Source organism: Malaclemys terrapin, assembly GCF_027887155.1.
Source record: "Malaclemys terrapin pileata isolate rMalTer1 chromosome 20 unlocalized genomic scaffold, rMalTer1.hap1 SUPER_20_unloc_1, whole genome shotgun sequence".
In the NCBI taxonomy this organism is placed as follows: Eukaryota; Metazoa; Chordata; order Testudines; family Emydidae; genus Malaclemys; species Malaclemys terrapin.
Window position 1 is genome coordinate 125,635 of NW_026530188.1, and position 20,355 is coordinate 145,989.

The following is a 20,355-nucleotide window of genomic DNA, read 5'->3' on the forward strand; positions in this document are numbered from 1 at the left end:
AACAGCTGCAGGTCGGGAGTGAGGGGCACCAGCAGAGCTGGAGGAACAAACACATAGGGGGGCTTTGAGCCCCATTGGGAGAAAGGCCCCTCCCTCTGGGGGTCTGGCGTTACTGGGTCCGGATGGCCGGAGCCTCCCCCATTTTCCCCTCCCCCGGCGCGTGTCCCACCTTCTTGAGGGTCCCGGCGCGGGTGCCAAGGAAGACGACGGAGTGGCCCTGGTAGGTGTAGGCGGCGACGCTGGCCAACCCCTCACTGTGCTCGGCCAGCAGGGGGCGCCCCTCGATGACCTGCAGCCCCCCCAGCGGCTGGTTCAGCACCAGCCCGCAGAAATTCCCATTGATCTGCATGGGCTGGGGAGAGAGGGGGGGGTCAGGGACAGCTGAGTGCAGCCCCCAATTGACCCCCAGCTCCCCAATACACCCTGCCCCCCCCGGCCTCCCAATAGACCCCCCAGCTCCCCAATACACCCTGCCCCCACGGCCTCCCAATAGACCCCCCAGCTGCCCAATACATCCCCAGTCCCCACCCTCTCCATTGCCCCAAGATACTCTCACCACCTCCAGCCCCCACCTTCCCTCCCACTCCCTGGCTCTGGAAGGGGAGTGGGGGCTGGTGGGTTAGAGCAGCAGGGGCTGGGAGCCAGGACTCCTGGGTTCTCTCCCTGGGAGGGGAGCCGGGCCGTGTGGCTGAGCGCGGGGGCTGGGCGAGGCTCCCGGATGCCTGGGTCCCGGTACCGTGTTGATGCAAGGCAGCTCCTTGTTGAGCAGCCAGGGCAGGGAGAGGTGCCCTTCGCCGCGGTAGCAGCTCTGGATCCGCTCCTGGATGCGCCGATTGACCTCGTCGAGCGTGAAGAGGCAGAGCAGGCTCTGGCGCGGCGGCGTGGCCCGGTTCTTCTGGCCCTGGGCGAAGGCTGCGTAGAGCACATCCTGCCCCTCGGCCAGCCCCAGTGCCCGCGCCAGCCGGCGCCCAGCCTTGGCCAGCCGGGCGGCCTGCACCAGGCGGTACTCCACCCCGGCGTGGGCACAGCCCAGCGGGAACTCCACGTAGGAGTAGAACTCGGCGTCGCGGGCGCAGAGCCGCACGATCTTGGAGGAGAAGAAGCGCTCGGCCCCGGGGGCCGTCCCCCCCACCGGGCCCCCCACCCGGCCCCTCCAGCGCCGCCTGCTGCGTGTCCAGCTGCAGGGTGAGAAAGTAGACGAAGGCGCCCGAGACGAAGGCCGAGACGTAGTAGATGTCGAAGGCCGGGTGCAGCGCCAGGGTGTCCGAGGGGACCTTGACCTGCGAGGAGACGAACTCGTCCTGGTACACCAGGCTGAACATGTCGGGGCTGGCGGGGTCGGGCGCCAGGCGGCGGCTGGACAGGGTGGGGAAGTACTCGGAGCGCCCCTCCACCGAGGTGCCCACGAAGAGCCGGCTGGGCTGGCCAGGCTGCTCCAGGATGACGCCGGCCATGGCGTCGGCCTCGCGCCCTCCCGAGAGGTAGTGCTCCTTGCGCTGGTGCGGCTCGCCCAGCTTGGCCAGGTCGCCCAGTCGCAGCAGCTGGCAGACGCCCTGCCAGACGCTGCCGCAGGCCACCAGCCGCCCGCCCGCGTAGTCCAGCAGCAGCAGCTTGTTGACGTTGTCGGACGGGGCCAGCGGGTGCTGGCAGAGCCGCACGGCGGGCGGCGGGTAGCACCGGGCGTCGTCCGGCACCGGCCCCGTCCCGTGCACCCGCAGCTGGCTGAGATTGGCCGCCAGCTTGTAGACGCGGTTTACGGCGCCGGCAAAGACCTCGCCCGTCTCGCGGTGCACCGCCAGGTGGGTCAGCCCCCCGTCCGGCACTGAAAAGGACGCCCGGGTGGCCGGGAGCGGCGGAGGGGGGGCCCCTGCCCGGGTCAGGGGCGGCAGCAGCAGCAGCAGAGCCAGGGCCCCCAGCAGCAGTGGGGCGGCCATGGTGGGATGGTCGGGGGGCGGCAGGCCTGGAAGGGGGAGAGATGGGGGTTAGAGAGATGGGGACCTCCCCCCTGCCAGAGAGCCCACCCCCTGCCAGAGAGCCCACCCCCAGCCCCCCACTTCCCCATGGCTGACCCCCCAACACCCTCAGCCAACGCCCACCCCAGGCCCCCACTTCCCCATGGCTGACCCCCCAACACCCACAGCCAGCGCCCACCCCAGGCCCCCACTTCCCCATGGATGACCCCCCCCAACACCCCCAGCCAGAGCCCAGCCAGAGCCCACCCCCAGCCCCCCACTTCCCCATGGCTGACCCCCAACACCCACAGCCAGTGCCCACCCCCAGCCCCCCACTTCCTCATGGCTGACCCCCCAACACCCACAGCCAGCGCCCACCCCAGCCCCCCACTTCCCCATGGCTGACCCCCCCAACACCCCCAGCCAGAGCCCAGCCCAAGCCCCCCACTTCCCCATGGCTGACCCCCAACACCCACAGCCAGTGCCCACCCAGAGCCCCCACTTCCCCATGGCTGACGCCCACCCCCCAGCCAGAGAGCCTACCCCCAGCCCCCCACTTCCCTATAACTGACCCCCAACTCTCCAGCCAGAGAGCCCACCCCAGCCCCCCACTTCCCCACGGCTCACCCTCAACCCCCAGCCAGAGATCTCACCCCCAGCCCCCCACTTCCCCATGGCTGACCCCCCAACACCCGCAGCCAGAGATCCCACCCCCGTCCCCATAGTTCCCCATGGCTGACCCACACCCCCCAGCCAGAGAGCCCCCCAGCCCCTCACTTCCCCATGGCTGACCCCCCAACACCCACAGCCAGAGATCCCACCCCCAGCCCCTCAGTTCCCCATGGCTCACCCCAACTCCCAGCTGGAGAACTCATCCCCAGTCCCCCAATTCCCCATAACTGACCCCCAACTCCCCAGCCAGAGAGCCCCCCCAGCCCCCCACTTCCCCATGGCTGACCCCCAAGCCCCGCAGGCTGAGAGACCAACCCCAGCTCCTGACTTCCCCATGACTGATCCCCCAACACCCATGGCTGCCCCCCCACACCACAGCTTGGGTCACCCAGACCCCCTTCCCCATAGCTGAACCCCCAACACCCAATCTCCTCAGATAATTTGCCCCCCAGCCTCCCCAAAGCAGACTCAGCCCTCCCACTCTACACAAGCCCCTGTCCCCACAGGGTTACCCCACCAGGCCTGTGCCCCCCAACCCTCCCCACTTAGGGTCAACCCACCCCCCCTATAGCTGAACCCCTGCCCCTTTCCAGACCCCCAACCCACTCCAGACGGGGCTACCTCTGGGGCCCAGCCCCCCCGAATCAGAGTCCCCCCCAGCTCCCTCCTCACTGGGCGCTGAGGGCTGAGAGAGCACCCCACCGCCAGACACCCCACCGCCTTTCTTAGCACCCCCTCAACACCTCCCACACATGCCCGGATCCTTGTTAGCACCCTGTGCAAGGAGTCAAAACACCCCTCCCCCGCAGCGCCAGGGCGGGGGGCTCGTGACCTGGAGAGCGGGGGGCCCCCCACAGTGGGGGGGGGGACGCAAGAGGGGAGAATCCCTGAGACAGGGATGGGTCCGAGGATCCCCAGCCCCCCCCATAACACACCCAGGACCCCCAGCGCCCGCCCCCACAACACACACGAGCCCCCCACCATCACTAGGCCCCTACAGCCCCCCTCCACACACCCACAAGCCACAGCTCCTCCCACTGCCCGGCCCCGCCCCCAGCCCCGCCCCAATCACACCCCGCCCCACATCCAGGGCTTAAGAGCCCCGAAAACAGGCCTGAGGCCTTCTACTGAGCCAGGGCTGGTGGGACCCTCTGCCTCATGGGCTACTGCCCCATATCCCCCCAGGCTAAAGAGCCCAGCAGTTTGGGGGGGACCTGGAGACCTCACTACAGCCCCCCTGAACTGGCAGAGGGTTGAAGAAGACCAGGGGGAGCAGAGGTGAGGCTGGGGGGTGTCAGACCCTTACTTTCCACACCCACTTTAAGCAGTGCCCTCCCAATAACCACATAGACATGGGTCAGAGCCCCCCACCCCACAGCCTCCTACCAGCCTGATCCCAGCACAGCCCCATAGGCCCAAAGCCTCCTGCCAACCAACCCCCACAACCTCCCTTCCCACCTTGGCCACAGAGCCCCACAACCCTCTCAGACCCATAGGCCCAAAGCCTCCTGCCAACCCAACCCCACAACCTCCCTTCCCACCTTGGCCACAGAGCCCCACACCCTGTTACAACCACCCAGCAATGTTAAGCTGACCCTGGCCCAGCTTTAGGGCCCAGCCCTTGCCCCCCAGTTTTCTCTAAGCCCCCTGCCCACCCCCCAGCTTTCGTCTCCCACTGGAAGAGAGGCTGAGAGAGGATCCCAGTGCCCCAGAAAAGGGCCAGGAAAGACACAAGCCAGATGCCCCCCCCCCATTCCTGAACTGCACCCCCATTCAGGGATCTGTGGGGAAATGGCCACCTGTTCTCTTCTCCCCCCGACATTGCTGTGCAGGAAAAGAACCCAGGAGTCCTGGCTCCCATCTCACAGTCTGCTCTACCGCTAGACCACCACTCCCCTCCCAGAGCCAGGGAGAGAACCCAGGAGTCCTGGCCCCCCGCCCCCCCTCCGCCCGACCCAGCTTAGTGCCCGCCTAGGGTCAGGACCAATGGGGGGGTTGGCCAGGCAGCAGTGAATCCCCTCACCCCACTCTGCTGGGAGAATGGGGGCCTCAGACAGCCATGGGGATGCCCCAACCCTACCCCCAGAGTGACACCCCCTGCAGCCCCCCACCTGACAACTTGGGCATGGGGCCCCCAAAGTAACAGAGCAGGCAGAGGGAAGGGAGCCCCCCAGTATGGGGGCTCTGCTCCCATCCCCCCAATCCTCCCTGCATGGGCTGATCTGGGAGCTGCCCCTGCCAGGCCCCCATGCTCCAATCCTGGGGGTGTCTCCTCCCTGCCCCAGTCCCTGACCCCCAAATCCTGGCCCTCTCCCCAATGCAGAGCCCCCTTCATGCCCTGAGCCATCTGCCCCAAAGCACTGATCTGTGGGGGACTTCCCCAATGAACTGAGCCCCACACACCCAGCATCCTCCCTACCCCCCAATGCACCGACCCCCTACCCGCCCCCCCGATCCTGGGCCCCCGCAATGCACCGATCCTGCCCCCCATGGACCGACCCCCTACCGGCCCCCCGATCCTGGGCCCCCCAATGCACCGCCCCCCGTGCACCGCCCCGGACCCCCCCAATGCACCGCCCCCCGTGCACCGCCCCGGACCCCCCCAATGCACCGATCCCCTCCCCACCCCGTGCACCGATCCTGCCCCCCATGGACCGACCCCCTACCGGCCCCCCGATCCTGGGCCCCCCAATGCACCGCCCCCCGTGCACCGCCCCGGATCCCCCCAATGCACCGATCCTCTCCCCACCCCGTGCACCGATCCTGCCCCCCATGGACCGATCCCCTCCCCGCCCCCCGTGCACCGATCCGGGCCCCCCCCAATGCACCGATCCTGGGGGGCCCCCAATGCACCGACCCCCTCCCCGCCCCCCGATCCTGGGGGGGCCCCGCCCCGGCTCTACCTGCAGCTGCAGCCGCGCGCCCCGCTCCGGCTCTGCCCCCTCCCCGCCCGGCCGGGCCCTTTAAACGCGGGCTGCACCATTGCGGGCGGGGGGGGGAGGGATGGGGGAGCGCCCCCCAAGGGCCCCGCCCTGCGATCCCCTGATCCCGTCCTGCCCTGCTCCCCCCAGGACCGCCCTCGGGAGATGGGGCGGCCAGGCGAGTCCCCCACCCCCGCAAACCCCTGAGCCTCCCCCCGCTGCAGGAATGGATCAGCCCGATCATTCATTGCAGCCCAGCGGTCGCTGGCTGGAGCCACAGGGGGGCGAGTGTGCAAGGGGCTCGCGCGTGCCCGAAGTGTGCAAGGCCTGTCCCCACGCACCCTGCATTTCGGCTGTGCAAGGAGATCTCTTGCACAGACTGTGTGCGAAGTGTTTTCACACACCCTGCTATCTGGGTGTGCGAGGGGCTTGCACACACTGTGACCGTGCAAGGCAGTCACACTCCCCTGGTGCCGTGAGTGTACGAGGGGCTTTCACTCACTTGCACACTGAGGGTGTGAGGCATTTTCACACATACTGTCTGCTGAACATGCGAGGGACTCACACACCCTAAGTGTGCAAGGGACTTATACACACCACACAGGTGCAAGGCCTTTTCATGCACACCCTGTCACCTGGGTGTGCAAGGGATTCAGACACCTGGACACACTGCCCTTTGAGTGTGCAAGGCCTCATCACACAGCCTGTCCACTGAGCGTGGGACTCCCACGCAGGCTGTGACTATGTCCAGGGGGTGCTATCCCAACTGCCGTGGGGCACAATCCCATGGAAGCCACTGGCAGCCCGATAGGCAGAGAGCGGGATCCTGGTTTCCCCTCCTAGACTCACCTGGGCAGAAAAGAGGTGGAGGTGGGTTAGAGCCTGGCAGGACTCCTGGGTTCTGTCCCCAGCTCTGTGAGGGGAGTGGCTTCGATGGGGAGGTTGGGAGTCAGTGAATGAATCTGCCAGTGCCCCTCACTCCCAACCTGCAGCCCCCTGCTAGCCCAGCCCCCACCCTGCTCTGCCGGTGCCCCTCACTCCTGACCCACAGCCCCCTGCTAGCCCAGCCCTGCCAGTGCCCCTCACCCCCAACCTGCAGCCCCTTGCTAGCCCAGCCCCCCCCGTTCTCCTGGTTCCCCTCACTCCTGAGCCGCAGCCCCCTGCTAGCCTAGCCCAGCCCAGCCCCACCCCCCCGCTCTGCCGGTGCCCCTCATTCCTGACCCACAGCCCCCTGCTAGCCCAGCCCTGCCGGTGCCCCTCACTCCCAACCTGCAGCCCCTGCTAGCCCAGCCCTGCCGGTGCCCCTCACTCCCGCCCCACAGCCCCTGCTAGCCCAGCCCCCCCCTTCTCCCGGTTCCCCTCACTCCTGAGCCGCAGTCCCCTTCTAGCCCAGCCTAGCCCTCCTCCCGCTCTGCCTGTGCCCCTCACTCCCAACCTGCCCCCCACCACAGCCCTGCTGGTGCCCCTCACTCCCGACCCGCAGCCCCTGCTAGCCCAGCCCAGCCCCACCCCCCCGCTCTGCCGGTGCCCCTCACTCCCGACCCGCAGCCCCTGCTAGCCCATCTGGCGCCCCCTTCTGGGGAGATCCAAGCCCAGGGGTCCACCTGAGGAGCTCCCTCCCCCCCAAACCCAGGCCCCCCACTGATTTACTCTCCCCCTTGTTCCTCCCCTTCCTTGGAGGCCCCCCCATTTCAGGGTGGGGAAGGGGGGATCAGCACATGCTGCCACCGCTGCACCCGGGCGCGTTTCCATGGTGACAGAGAGAGGAGACAGAGGATGGACGCCATGGCAACGCCCCATGGGCACGGGGAGGGGGAAGGGCCAGGGCAGCCAGCGGTGGGGCAGGGGGGAGAGGACAGAGCTGGGGGGGGAAGGGGAGCTTTGGGCACAGAGGGGGGAAGGGATGAGGCAGCTAGCAGGGTGGGTGGGGGGAGAGGACAGAGCTGGGGGGGATGGGGGGCGCTGGGCATGGGAGGGGGAAGGGATGGGGCAGCTAGCAGGGTGGGTGGGGGGAGAGGACAGAACTGGAGGGATGGGGGTGCTGGGGTGCCAGTCAGGGGGCACAGAGTCCCCATCTCTGCCTGTCCCCCCAGCCCTGCCCCCCCGCACAGCTCGTCTCTTACTGGCAGTTTCCTCTTCTGCTATAAAAAACATTTTGCTCATTCACTCCCTGTGACTCACCATGGGGGGTGTCAGTGGTTGGGGGGCTGGGTTGGCGTCTGGGGCCTGGTGTGTGTGTGTGTGGGAGGGCTGGACCGGTGTCCCAGGCCCGGTTGGGGGGAGGGGGCCGGCCTTGGGCCCTGGGGCTGTGGTGGGGTGTTTGCAGCTGGGTGGGAGTTGTAGGGCCAGGTGGGGAGGGGGCTGGTGTGAGGGGGCTGGACCGGTGTCCCAGGCCCGGTTGGGGTGAGGGGGGCTGGCCTAGGGCCCTGGGGCTGTGGTGGGGTGTTTGCGGCTGGGTGGGAATCGTGGGCCCGGGTGGGGGGCTGGCACCGCGATTCACCATCCCGCCTGCCATGTAAACAGCTGAAATGTAAAACCCCAGAGCTGCTGATAGGAACCAGATGCGGCTCCGGGGCCAGGCCGGGCACGTGCCAAGGGCCTGGGTCAGGCGTGAGCCTGCGCGGCCGGGGCAAGGGAGGGGGAGTGAGCGAGTGCATGGGGGTGTGACCAGCGGGGCGCTGACCGTGCACCCGTGAGTGCAGGCACAAGTCTACAAAGGAGGTGGCACAATGGGTGTGTCAAGGCGGGGTGAGTGTGCACTGAGTGTGTCAGAGGGTGAGGGTGCAAAGGCAGGGGGAGCATGCCCTGAGTGTGCTGGGCAAAGGCAGGGTGCTTGTGCAAATTTGGAGTGAGTGTGCACTGGGCATGCCGGGGATGAGCGTGCACTGGGCGTGCGCAGGGGGGCTCACTCACTCTGGAAGCACCAAGTAACATTTTTTTTTCCTTTTAAGGTGTTTTTGCAACATCATCATCAAGGGAAAATACCTTGGAAGGATCAGGGAACCCAGGAGTCCGGGCCCCGCCTTGCCCTCTTCCCCGCCTGGCTCAGCCTTGGGGTGCAGCTGGCGGGGGTGGGGTGGGGTGTTGGGACTGGCTGCTCTGTGAGAGGTGCTGCTGCCACCTGGTGTCTGTGAGGGGCATCAGCGGGGCCGGGAGCAGAGATTGTGTGTCCCCCACCCCATGCCGGCTGGAGCCTGGACTCCTGGGTTCTCTTCCCGGCTCTGGGAGGGGAGGGGTCTGGTGGGTTAGAGCAGGGGGGGCTGAGAGCCAGGACTCCTGGGTTCTCTCCCCGCCTCTTCCCCGAACCCCACTCTGTCCCTCAGTCGTCCGCCCCTGCCCGTGGCTGGACAGGCTAGGATAGGTGGGCAAACTACAGGCCACATCCAGCCCTTGCTCTCCAGCCGGGGAGCGGGGTCGGAGGCTGCTCCGCACGCGTGTGCCGAGGCTCCCGGCAGCAGCGGCATGTCCCCCCTCTGGCTCCTAGGTGTAGGGGCAGCCAGGGGGCTCCGCACACTGCCCCCACCCCAAGCGCCACCCCCACAGCCCCCATAGGAACTGCGGCGAATGGTAGCTGCAGGTGCGGCACCTGCGGACTGGGCAGCGCGCAGAGCCACCTGGCCGCACCTCTGCATAGGAGCCAGCGGGGGGACATGCTGCTGCTTCCAGGAGCTGCTTGAGGTAAGAGCCACCCGGAGCCTGCACCCCTGACCCCCTCCCATGCCCCAGGCCAGAGCCCGCACCCCTGACCCCCTGCCATGCCCCAGCCCAGAGCCCGCACCCCTGCCATGCCCCAGCCCAGAGCCCACACCCCTGACCCCCTGCCATGCCCCAGCCCAGAGCCTGCACCCCTGACCCCCTGCCATGCCCCAGCCCAGAGCCTGCACCCCTGACCCCCTCCCATGCCCCAGCCCAGAGCCTGCACCCCTGACCCCCTCCCATGCCCCAGCCCAGAGCCTGCACCCCTGACCCCCTCCCATGCCCCAGCCCAGAGCCCGCACCCCAGCCAGAATCTGAGCATTCATGGCCCACCGTACAATTTCCATACCCAGATGTGGCCCTCAGGCCAAAGAGTTTGCCCACCTCTGGACTAGGAACTCTTCTTGATGTGGGGGGAGTCTGTCCCTGTGGGTCTGTGCAGAGCCCAGCTCAATGGGAGCCCCCCACCCAATTTCAGCTACCGTAACCCTGCTAATATTGAGCATGTGGTAATGGGACTCTGGTCCCAGCTACCGTAATACTGCTAATAACGTGCATCCTGTAATGGAGCCTGGGTCCTGGCTACCATCACCCCGTAATACTGGCCTCCACTACTGTAATGTGGCCAATAATGTGCAGGCCAGACCGGTCCCCATATTGGTTGGGCGAGCGCAGCAGGTGAGACGGGAAATATGGGGGAGATCGTTAACGGTGGAGGTGATTAGCCAGGGAGACGTCGCCGGCAGAGCAGAAATCTAGACTGGGGGTTTTTCTGGCAGGTCTGCTCCGGGGATAGTGGGGCCGTTCTCCAGCTGACAAGACGATCACACTGGTCCTGTCTGTCCTTGGGCTCTAGGAATCTATCAAATCGCCAATGTTAATGGGCGAGCAGGAAACCTTGATTTAAATCATTGATTTCCTCTGGTGTCTCCCAGGTTCTGCTCGGTCACTTTCTGAACGAAAGTTTCATTCACGGTGGCCGATAACCCCCTGCAACCCTTACGCTGAGTTTGGTGCCCCATTGTGCCAGTTGGACGAGACGCTGGCTCTGGGCAATGATACAGTTCCATGGGTTTCTCCCAGTGCTTCGTTTCCCCCGCTCTTCTGGTGTTAGAAAATGCTGAGCGATGCTTTTCTTGTTTCCTACCCGATGATTCCTTCTGGGGATTGTGTCCAGCTCCGTGTGGCTGGAAATTGAGTTCAGTGAGAAATGCACAGCAACAGCATTTAAATGTGGTGATGGTTCATCTACCCAGCCCGCTGAGGGTAGTTTTACTGAACAACGTTTCTCAGTTTAAAGGCTGTTTCCCCTTAAAACTAACCAATTTCTTCAACAAAGGCAGAATGGTTGGTGAGTGAATTGGGCCGGCTGTGTTTACTCACCAGGCCCTTGGTAATGTTAGAAGTAGTAGACTTCATCATTTCACACCTCGTTTTATTCATAGATCGGAAGAGGGAAGCCAGTTTTCCTGCTTTTTTTACAGCTCTCCGGCCGTGTGTTCTTTGCCCGAGACTGTCACTGAACTGAACGAGCCGAGTAGATGGAACCGAAGAAAATGTCGTCTCTGCAGGAGGCGAACGCTGTAGAAAGCTGGTTCAACCCTTCACTAGCTGCTGGTTCTGGGTGCTGAGCCGGGACTCCAGCCAGGGCAGTGGGGAGACGTTTGAGAAAAGGTGAGCAGCAAACACGAGCCGCTTCACGTTCTGTTGTGCTAGAGGAACGTTAGTGACTTCAATGGACGACAGGGAGTGGAGGCCTGAACGTGGGTTGTCACAACGTCAGACCAGGAATATATTTAATGTAAATGGTTACACTATGGGGCTGGGGGTGGAGGCGGTTGTTCACCCCAGAGGAGTCTAAATGTTGGACTTGCGCATCTCAGCCACCTTGTGAACATAGCCCCAAATGGCCTCTGTGTGCAAAGCGAGGCGGCCGAGAGCTCCTGGCCCTGAGAAGTGTCCCACAGGTCATTGCCAGATGGTGTTTGCTGTGCGCATTCAGGGATTGCCAGGAGCCGGTGCCCCCCCCCCGCCCCGGGAAGCTGCATGTCGGGGTTTGCACGCAGCGGCCCTGAGGTTTGGCTGGGAACTTGGGCCAGAGTTCAGCTGAGAGGCAGGGAGAAGAGGGGGAGGGTCCCAGAGTTATGCCCTAGATCGGCTCGGTACCCCCCAAAGTGGGTCTGGGCAAGGACGCGTGGCAGCCTGGGGCCAGCACTGCTGTAAGCCCAACTGGCCCCTCAGGATCCCCGGCTGCTGCCCCGTCCTTTTCCACAGCTCCTAACACCAGCAGGGAGCAGTGTGATGACCCAGTGTGAGCTGCGTGGCGTGGGCCGGGGACCTGCCCCGAACGAGCTCCTGGTCGGACGCGAGCCGGGCTCTCAGGAAAACGGCCACCCGGCCAGGGATGGGGAACCCTCCCCAGCCTTGGGAACTCGCTCCTGAGGTTCGCCGCTGAATTCGTCCCACATCAGCTCCCGGGGCCATGGGAGACCTGGGTCCGGTGCTTGCCGGCCCTTTATCCATATTTGCTCCCAGGCAGGTACCTGCAGACGGTGATCGAGTCACCCTCCCCCCCAACCAATGGAGCAGCCCCCTCCAGGGCCCTGTTTCTGACCCTTCAGTTCTTCTTGGAGCCTCTCCCACAGATCCCCGGCCTCGTGGAGCTGCGGGTCCCCGCACCGGAGCCAGGACCCAGCACCAAACACCGAGGTAAAATAACCTCCCTGCTGCTACGAGTGAGTCCCCGGTTTGTGCAGCCCATGGCGTCTGCGATGTCGCACTGGGAGCTCCTATTCCCACGGCCCCCAGAGCTTTTCCAGAGTCGCCGTGTCCCAGGAGAGCCCCCAGCCTGGGAGCACGGCCTACGCACTGCGTCCCTAGCTGGATTAAATGCACCCGGCTGATTCAGGTTGCTCTGTGTCGGGGCCTGTCCTCTTTGTTATTTACCAGCACCCAGCACTTGGGTCATCCGTGATCGTTGTATGTTTTCTTCCAGCTTACTGATGAAAAAGTGAAACAGTCCCTGGCCAAGAAACAACCTCATCAGCAGGACCCCACTAGCCTCGCCCCCTTGCTCCAGGCTGGTTTCCTGATCTCAGCTATGTTCTGAGACCAAACACTTAGATGGTTTTTAGTATATTTAATGTTGGACTGGGGGGCTTTACTTACCCAGGTCATCCCATTTACCCTTTTCAAACATTGGTACAACATTAGCTTTCCTCCACAATTCTGGAACTTCCCCAGTATTCAAGAGTTGTTGACAATCACCATTAATGGCCCAGTGAGTTTCTCAGCCAGCTCTTTTAAAACTCTTGGTTTCCAGTTATGTGAACCTGCTGATTTTAAAAGTGTCTCTGAAGTTATAGAATGTAAAATGTTTCATTATAAGCTATGGCTGCCTCATGTATTTTTCTTAAAAACAACAGAAATATTAATTGGACACTTGTGCCGTTTCTGCATTATTATTGACATCTCTGCTAGCCATAGAGTTCTCATGGTCTCCTTTAAGGTGCCACAAGTACTCCTGTTCTTTTTATGGTCTCCTTTGTGTCCCTTATCAATTTTCTACATTTCCTAGTTCCTAATTATATCTTCATTACTGTCATCTCCCTTTTTATTCCATTAGTTTTATTTCCTCTCTTGCTGCAAATCTCTGATCAGACCTGTAACCTCCACCTCTGTCAGCACCAGCCAGGGAAAACTCTATTGCTTAATGGGCTGGGACTGAGGCCCTAAACCAGCCTGTCTTGCATGTTTATGATCCGTGCGTCTGAGTGGCAGATGTCACCTTAGAGCTGCCAGGCTGAGATGGGGGAATATTCCATCCTTTAACCTGAAATACATAAGCATTGGTACCAAAACAGCCCCCGGACAATAATGTGTTGGGTGATAAATGGGAGGGACACGTGCACAGTTCAGTATTGCGCTACCCCGTTGGCCTCATGCTGGGTTAATGGTGCTGCAGACACACACTTGGCCTATAAACCTGCTGAGGGCTGTTCCCGGGGGGCGGGGCCCAGTCCAGGCTCCACCCCTGGGCTCTGCGGGGCGGGACCTAGTTCCGCCCCGCTCCCCTCCCTCCGGCGCGCTCTGCTGCCGCCTCGTGGCCTCTGCACCGAGCAGCCCGGCAGGCGCATGCGCAGTGGGGCGCGCCCCCATTGGCCGGTGCTGGGTGGGCGGGGCCGGGAGGCGGCCAATGGCGCGGCGAGGCGGGGGTATAAAGTCGGGGGCGGCCCCCGCGCGGGGAGCGGCGGTGGCTGCTGCCTCCGGAGCAGGGATGGAGGGGGCGGCGCTGCGCTGCGCTGCGACGGGACCCAGGCGTCCGGGGCGGAGGCCGGATGGGCCCGGCTCCCCCACGGGCGGACCCTGGGACTGAACGGGGGAGGTCAGAGCAAAGGTTCCTCCAGCCCCTGTAGCCTGTCTACAAACAGGCAGCGGCTGGGACTCTCCCCCCCCCCCCCGCACCCGGCCCCGTTCATCGGGAATGGTGTCCGGGAGGCTGATCTGGCTTCAAGACTAGCCTAAGACTCTGTGGCCAGCCTAGGAGCCCTTCCTTTGTAAATATTGCACAGGCAACCTGTGGAACTCCTTGCCTGAGGAGGTGATGAAGGCTAGGCCTGGTAAGGAAGGGTGTCCCTAGCCTCTGTCTGTCAGAGAGTGGGGCTGGATGGCAGGAGAGAGATCACTTGATCATTGCCTGTTAGGTTCACTCCCTCCTGGCATTGGCCACTGTCGGTAGACAGGGTACTGGGCTAGATGGACCTTTGGTCTGACCCGGTACGGCTGTTCTTAATGTTAAGTTTAATTCTAAAGGAGCTGGTCCACAAGGTAGTAATTGCAGAGGTGGGAAGATAGAGAATATATTATTGCCCTTATATAAATGGATGGTGTGCTAGCATCTTGACAATCAAACATTAAAAAGGTTGTAGAGCAGTTTTTTTTTTTCATAGATTCTAGGACTGGAAGGGACCCGAGTCCAGTCCCCTGCCTGCATGGCAGGTCCAAATACTGTCTAGATCATCCCTGATAGACATTTATCTAACCTACTCTTAAATATCTCCAGAGATGGAGATTCCACAACCTCCCTAGGCAATTTGTTCCAGTGTTTAACCACCCTGACAGTTTCCAATTAGTAGCCCCCATCTAAATTGTATTGTTCTTCCCTAATCCATGCATTATCTTCCCTGGCACAGAAGTTAAACTAACTGATTTTTAACTTGTTTGTTTTTATTTTATCTGCTTCTCCCTCTTCACTAAGCAGTAGCAGTGGGCCTACCCTGTCTTTGGTCTTCCTCTTGCTTCTAATGTATTGATAAAGCTTCCTGAAATCCATTGTCTCTATATTGCAAACTCTATGATTTCATGATCACTTTCACATTCTCAACGAGTTCCTCCCTATTTGTTAAAATCAAGTCTAGAACAGCTTCCCCCCAGTAGCTTTTTCAACCTTCTGAAATTTTTTCATGAAACTTTGCATTGCCCTTGGTATAATATTATAGCCCCTAAGGATAGAAGAAAAATTTCTTTTTGCTAGCAGTAGAACAAGAGCGCTTCCCCCATCAATCAATTGCTCTAGTTGAATGAATGAGGAAGAAATGTGTCTGATATTATGTTTGTGTTGCATATGGTTCTACGTCCCCAAGCCCTAAAGGGTAATTCTGCATAAGAGGACAGCTGCTATAAGCAGCTGTCTGGAATTTCTTAATAAATGTGGCGTTTTTATATTGGAAGGACAGAACAGGTTGTGGGGGGAGTAGCACTATTCATGCTCTAATAAGAATATAACATTAGGGAATCATTAATTGAATTAGTGTGCACACACACACACACACACAAAAAGCAAAGCATGATTCTGGGATGTATTAACAGGTGTGTTGTGAGCAAGACACGGTTTCGGTTAGGCCTGCAGATTTACCGAACCCATCACAATAAGACAAACACAGACAGGGTGAGCACAGGAGAGTTTATTTCACCAGCCGGCTGAGAGATTTGGGGGGGCGGGAGGAGATAGGACGACCATCGGGCAGTAACAACACCAGGGGCTCCACAGCAGCATTCCAGGGCTACATCTCTCACCGGATCTGGGAAAGACAGAGAGAATTAGGGGGGGGCAGCACTGATTCCCCCCTCCCCGTACTCAGCAATTCCCCTGGTATAGAGACACCCTCCCCCCCCCCCCAAACTCACAGTGTACTTGTCCCACTTCTTCTCAGGGTCATAGGGCTCCCAGCGGCTGGCCGGGAAGATGTGCTTGTTCTTCTCATACCAGCTGCGCAGGACGACCTTCCCAGCATGGGACTGGGGGGGGGTAGAGAAAGAGCTCAGTGGGGCTGGCCCTCCCCCACAGCAGGGACACAGGGCCTCTTCCCTCTAGGGGACATGGGGGGGGGGCCCCCACACTCACCTCATCCTTCTCCACAGTGGCATCGCTCAGGAGTCTCACATCCTCATGAACGTCGAAGTTGAAGAGCGGCCCTGGGGAGTTGGGGGAGGTTAGTTGTCTTATGGGGCCAAATGTCACTAGAACACCCCTTTCCCCCCGAGTGAGCTTGGGGGCCATGGTGGGGTGGGGGCAGGTGTAACTCACCACTTTTCCCTCTTGCTTTAGTCACGATGAAGTCGTAGAAGCTGTGATGCTGGCAGAGGGGAAGAGAAAGGGTTAAAATTCCACGTCCCTTGCCATCCCCGTCCCTGCCCCTGCAATGTGTGTTACTCAGGTGCCTGGGGGGTGGGACGGGGGTGGGACTGGCTGACACTCTGCAGCCCGAGGAGCCCGAGCCCGGCCCCTGCAAGGACCAGCCCAAGGGGGTCAGCGTGGCCCCAGGAAGGTCGGTCTCCTGGTTTGGGGCTCAGAGGGGGGGAGCCCTGGATTTCCCACACACACACACGAGAGGGTGTTACACTAATAACCCCATCTGCCACACTCCGGCTGGGAGAGGCTCCCCAGGGGTCCCATCTGTGAGCCCCCCGCAGGGAGCTCACGGGGTGACCAGGGGGCTGAGCATGCCAAGGCTGGACCCCGAGCAGGCTCCATTGACCTGGCAGGGAGACAGTGCCCCCGAGGTCAGGTTGCTGACCCTCTCGGGAGCAGGGCTTGGGTGTCATGGCCACTGCACAGCTCCTGGGGCGGGGGAGAAACGTGAGCAGAGGACACTGAGAGCCCGCACCAGCCACTTACGTGGGGGATGATCAGATCCTCCTTGATGTACATGAGCTGCTCCACCCCGGCTGACCTGGGGGGGGGGGCAGTTGTCAGAATGGGGTGGGGAGAGAGAGAAAGAGACAGAGAGAGACACACACACACACACACATCCCAGCTCCTTTGACACGCCCCCCCACCCCCAAATGCCAGCCTCAACCCACCTCCCCAGTATGCACCCCCAGCCCACTGCTTCCCCCCCACCCCCGACACGCTCCCTCCCGGCCACCCACTGCCCTGCCTCCCCAGCCGCGCCCGCCCCGGCCCCCACCTGAGCTCGCTGAAGTCTTTGCGCAGGATCTCGAGGGCTTTCTGCAGGAACTGCTGCATGGTGTTCCCCTTCTTCATCTGGGGGGATGGGGGAGGTCAGGGCTGGGACATCCCTTCCCCATTCCACTCTCCCCCCCGCCCTGATCCTTCTCCCCCACAGGGCTGGGACAGCTCCTCTGCCCGCCCCCCAGTCACGGCTCCTTTGCGCTGCGCCGTGCCCCCCTCACCTTGACCGTGCGCCGGTGGCCGGAGCCATCCCAGTAGCTGAAGGTGATTTCAATCTCCTCGCCTGGGGGGGAGGAAGGCATGGGTCAATGGGGGAAGGGGACAGTCCTGCCTCCCCACCTGCCCCCAACACCTCCCCCAATCCCATCCAACCCCCCTCAGCTACAACCTCCCCCCCACCCATGTTCCCTGACAGCTGGAATCCTCCTCCTCCCTCCGCTCCTCCGAACCCGCTAATGGCTCCAACTCCCCCTCACGTCTTATCTCCCCCACCAGGCCTAGCTGCCGGCATCCCCCCAGGACCCAGTGGCAGGCAGTTCCCCTGGCCACGTACTCTTGATCTTCTCCTGCTTGGCCTCCCACTCCTGGCGCAGCTCCTCGCGCAGGCGGTTCTCCTCCTCCTGGGGGGGACGGGACACACAGCTCAGTCGGGGAGGACCTGACTCCCAGGTTACCCTGGGGTCCCGGCTGGGGGAGGGGGGGGGGGGGTTGATGTCAGTCTATGATGTTCACCTCATGGTCCCGGCTGGGGGGCAGGGAGCGTACCTCACGGCCTGGGGGGGGGGAGGGGGGCAGAGTAGTACCTCGTGGTCCCGGGGGGGGGGAAGGGGGCTCTACCACACGGTCTGAGGGGGGGCAGGGTAGTACCTCATAGTCCCGGCTGGGGGGGGGTAGGGGAAGGGCGGCGCGTACCTCACGGTCTGAGGTGGGAGCAGGGCAGTACCTCGCGGTCCCGATCCGGCAGGAAGCTGGTGTCCACATCCGGATTCTTTCCCAGTTTGCGCTTCTTGGGGGGCAGCTCTGTGGGGAGAACGGGAATGAGACCCCCCCCCATACAGTCTCTGCATGGACCCACTCCCAGGCTTCCCCAGCCCCCCACCGCACCTCCTATTGACTGGCCCCTGCCCGACGGCACCCCCTACAGCCCCCCCAGCTCCCTCACGGGCAGCATCCCTGACCCCCCCATACACACCCACCACCAGCCTGGCCCCACAGCTCCCCCTACAGCCCAGCCCCCCCCCAACCCACCCACCCTCTTTCTCCAGCTCTGGCTCTTCCTCCTCCAGCTGCTCTTCATCCTCCTCCTCATCCTCCTCCTCGTCCAAGGTGAAGGACAGGCTGGAGATCTTCCGTTTCTGCTCCTGCTTCCGTTCCCGTTCCCGCAGCCGCTCCAGCTTCCTGGGGGGAGGGTCAGCATCCAATGACAGGGGTCAGTGCCCCACGGGAACCTCAAACCCAGTGGTCGGTGCCCCATAGCACAGAGGGATCAGCCCCCCAACAGGGCCCCCAGACATGGGGACCCCACCTTGGAGAGAGCAGCGGAAGCCTGAGGAGCCGGGTCCCCTCCCCCAAGAAATACCCCCTAAAAAGGGCTCTCTCCATCGGAGAGGAGACACGACCCCCCCTTACAGATCCCGCACCCCCCCCCCAAGTTAGCAGGGGAGCCCGGCAGTCAGAGACACACCCCCACCCCACTCACAACTGCAGCTCCTTGGACTGCTCCTTCTTGGCCAGCTGCTTCTCCCGCTCCTTCACCAGCGCCTCCTGCTTGGCCTTCATGTCGTTCAGGGTCACCAGACCTGGGGGAGAGGGTGTGTGTCAGGACGCCTGGGTTCTCTCCCAGCACCGGGAGGGGAGCAGGGACTAGTGGCTGGAGCAAGGACGGCTGGGAGCCAGGAGTCCTGGATTCTCTCCCCAGCTCTGTGAGGGGAGTGGGGTCTAGTTTTTTTGTTTGGGGCGGGGGGGAGGAGCCCAGACTCCTGGGTCCCCTGCCCACACTCACCCACAGTGCTGGATTTCAGTTCTGCTTCCACCGCATCATAATGAGCCGAGAACTTCTTATCGATGTTCGACTTCATGATGTTCTCCTGCCGGGGGGCATGGGCGTGAGGAACTGGGGGGCCGGTCTGCCCAACATGTCCTGCTTCCTCCCCCAGGTCTCTGCACTTTCCCAAGTTCTGGCCCCAGCTGCACACCACCCCAGGTACCGTCCCCACCCCCAGAGGATCTGCCCCCCTTCCGTAGCGTTCCCATCTGTCCCCCCCTCCAGAGGTCCCCATTCCTCCCCCCCCACCTCAGCACTGCCCCAGTAGCTCTGCATCCATTGTCCCCACCCCCACCCACCCCCAGCCCCCAGGGTCCCCTGGCCCCCAACCTCCGCGATGCGCTGCCGCATCTGCTCCATGTGCTCCCGCTGCCGTTCCCGCTTCTTCATCAGTTGCAGGGCCCGACCGGCCTCGCTGGCCGCCCCCTTGTACTGCGCCATGGTCGGGGGCTGGGGGGGACCCCAAGACAGAGAAAGTGGGTGGGGGACCACGGCCTGTGAGGCGCCCGGGGGGGGGGCTGAGGAGGAACCCTAGGAAGGGTCAGTGGAGAGGATGTGAGGGGGAGTCAGGGGCCCTGTGGCTGCCTGGGACCTGGTGGTCCCTGGATATGGGGAGAAAGGTGGGGGGGGTCACTGGGGGGCAGAGGCTGGGGGTGGAGCTGGGGGTCCCGGGCGCTGGGGGGCAGAGGCTGGGGGTGGAGCTGGGGGTCCCGGGCACTGGGGGTGGGGCTGGGGGGCAGAGGCTGGGGGTGGGGCTGGGGGTCCCGGGCACTGGGGGTCACGGGTGCTGGGGGGCAGAGGCTGGGGGTGGAGCTGGGGGTCCCGGGCGCTGGGGGGCAGAGGCTGGGGGTGGGGCTGGGGGTCCCGGGCACTGGGGGGCAGAGGCTGGGGGTGGAGCTGGGGGTCCCGGGCGCTGGGGGGCAGAGGCTGGGGGTGGGGCTGGGGGTCCCGGGCACTGGGGGTCCCGGGCGCTGGGGGGCAGAGGCTGGGGGTGGAGCTGGGGGTCCCGGGCGCTGGGGGGCAGAGGCTGGGGGTGGAGCTGGGGGTCCCGGGCGCTGGGGGGCAGAGGCTGGGGGTGGAGCTGGGGGTCCCGGGCGCTGGGGGGCAGAGGCTGGGGGTGGAGCTGGGGGTCCCGGGCGCTGGGGGGCAGAGGCTGGGGGTGGAGCTGGGGGGGGTCCCTAGGCGGGGGCAGCCTGGGGGGGTCACTGGAGCCGGGGGGGCGGGGAAGCCCTAGCGGGGGGTCCCTGGGGAGGGGGGGGGTCCCGGCGGGTCACGTGGGGGGATCCCGGCGACGTTTCCGGTCGGGGCCGCTGGACCCGCAGAAGCTCCGCAGCAACCAGCTGACGCGACGTCACCCGCACGCGCCGTCCGCCGAGTGACGCAGCGCAGCCGCTGCCTCGCCCCGCCCCCCGCTATGCAAATCGCTGTGTGTGGGGCCGGAGGGAGCCGCGGAGGCTGCCGGGAGTGGGCGGTCACCGCAAGGCGGGGGCGGAGCTTGCCCCATGCGCGGGGGGGGGGGGGGGCACCGCCAGGCTCCGCCCCTTTTCTAGATTCACAACATAAGGGGGGGGAGGGGGGTCTCCTAGTCCCACCCGC

The 20,355-nt window shown here is 63.5% G+C and overlaps 2 protein-coding genes and 1 long non-coding RNA gene across 5 annotated transcripts in view; 1 reads left to right on the forward strand and 2 right to left on the reverse strand.

The window, feature by feature from the left end:
• Positions 1–5,560, reverse strand: part of PLXNA3 (plexin A3) — a 29,221-nt gene extending 23,661 nt beyond the window's left edge. The window contains 4 exon segments of the mRNA XM_054014914.1: positions 170–352; positions 737–1,129; positions 1,131–1,960; positions 5,528–5,560. Coding sequence (XP_053870889.1) covers positions 170–352; positions 737–1,129; positions 1,131–1,934 — 1,380 coding nt within the window. The 5' untranslated portion in view covers positions 1,935–1,960; positions 5,528–5,560.
• Positions 3,780–12,680, forward strand: LOC128829481 (uncharacterized). Of its 3 annotated transcripts, none has more exons than XR_008443341.1 (4): positions 3,780–3,902; positions 10,726–10,915; positions 11,777–11,950; positions 12,237–12,680. It is a non-coding gene; the product is annotated as an uncharacterized LOC128829481 (long non-coding RNA). The 3 variants fall into 3 exon arrangements; XR_008443340.1 differs by lacking the exon at positions 3,780–3,902 and adding an exon at positions 8,127–8,293 and having other exon boundaries at positions 10,687–10,915; XR_008443342.1 differs by lacking the exon at positions 3,780–3,902 and adding an exon at positions 8,127–8,293.
• A 2,509-nt stretch (positions 12,681–15,189) lies between these two features.
• FAM50A (family with sequence similarity 50 member A) lies at positions 15,190–19,400 on the reverse strand. The gene is made up of 13 exons (XM_054014918.1): positions 19,090–19,400; positions 18,718–18,802; positions 18,415–18,514; positions 17,968–18,113; positions 17,659–17,735; positions 17,269–17,335; positions 16,937–16,998; positions 16,711–16,787; positions 16,419–16,473; positions 15,828–15,876; positions 15,645–15,715; positions 15,428–15,538; positions 15,190–15,321 (listed from the first exon to the last, which is right to left on the reverse strand). The coding sequence occupies exons 1-13, from the start codon at positions 19,198–19,200 to the stop codon at positions 15,313–15,315; spliced, it is 1,020 nt and encodes a 339-aa protein (XP_053870893.1). The 5' UTR covers positions 19,201–19,400; the 3' UTR covers positions 15,190–15,312.
• Between the last annotated feature and the right edge of the window lie 955 nt (positions 19,401–20,355).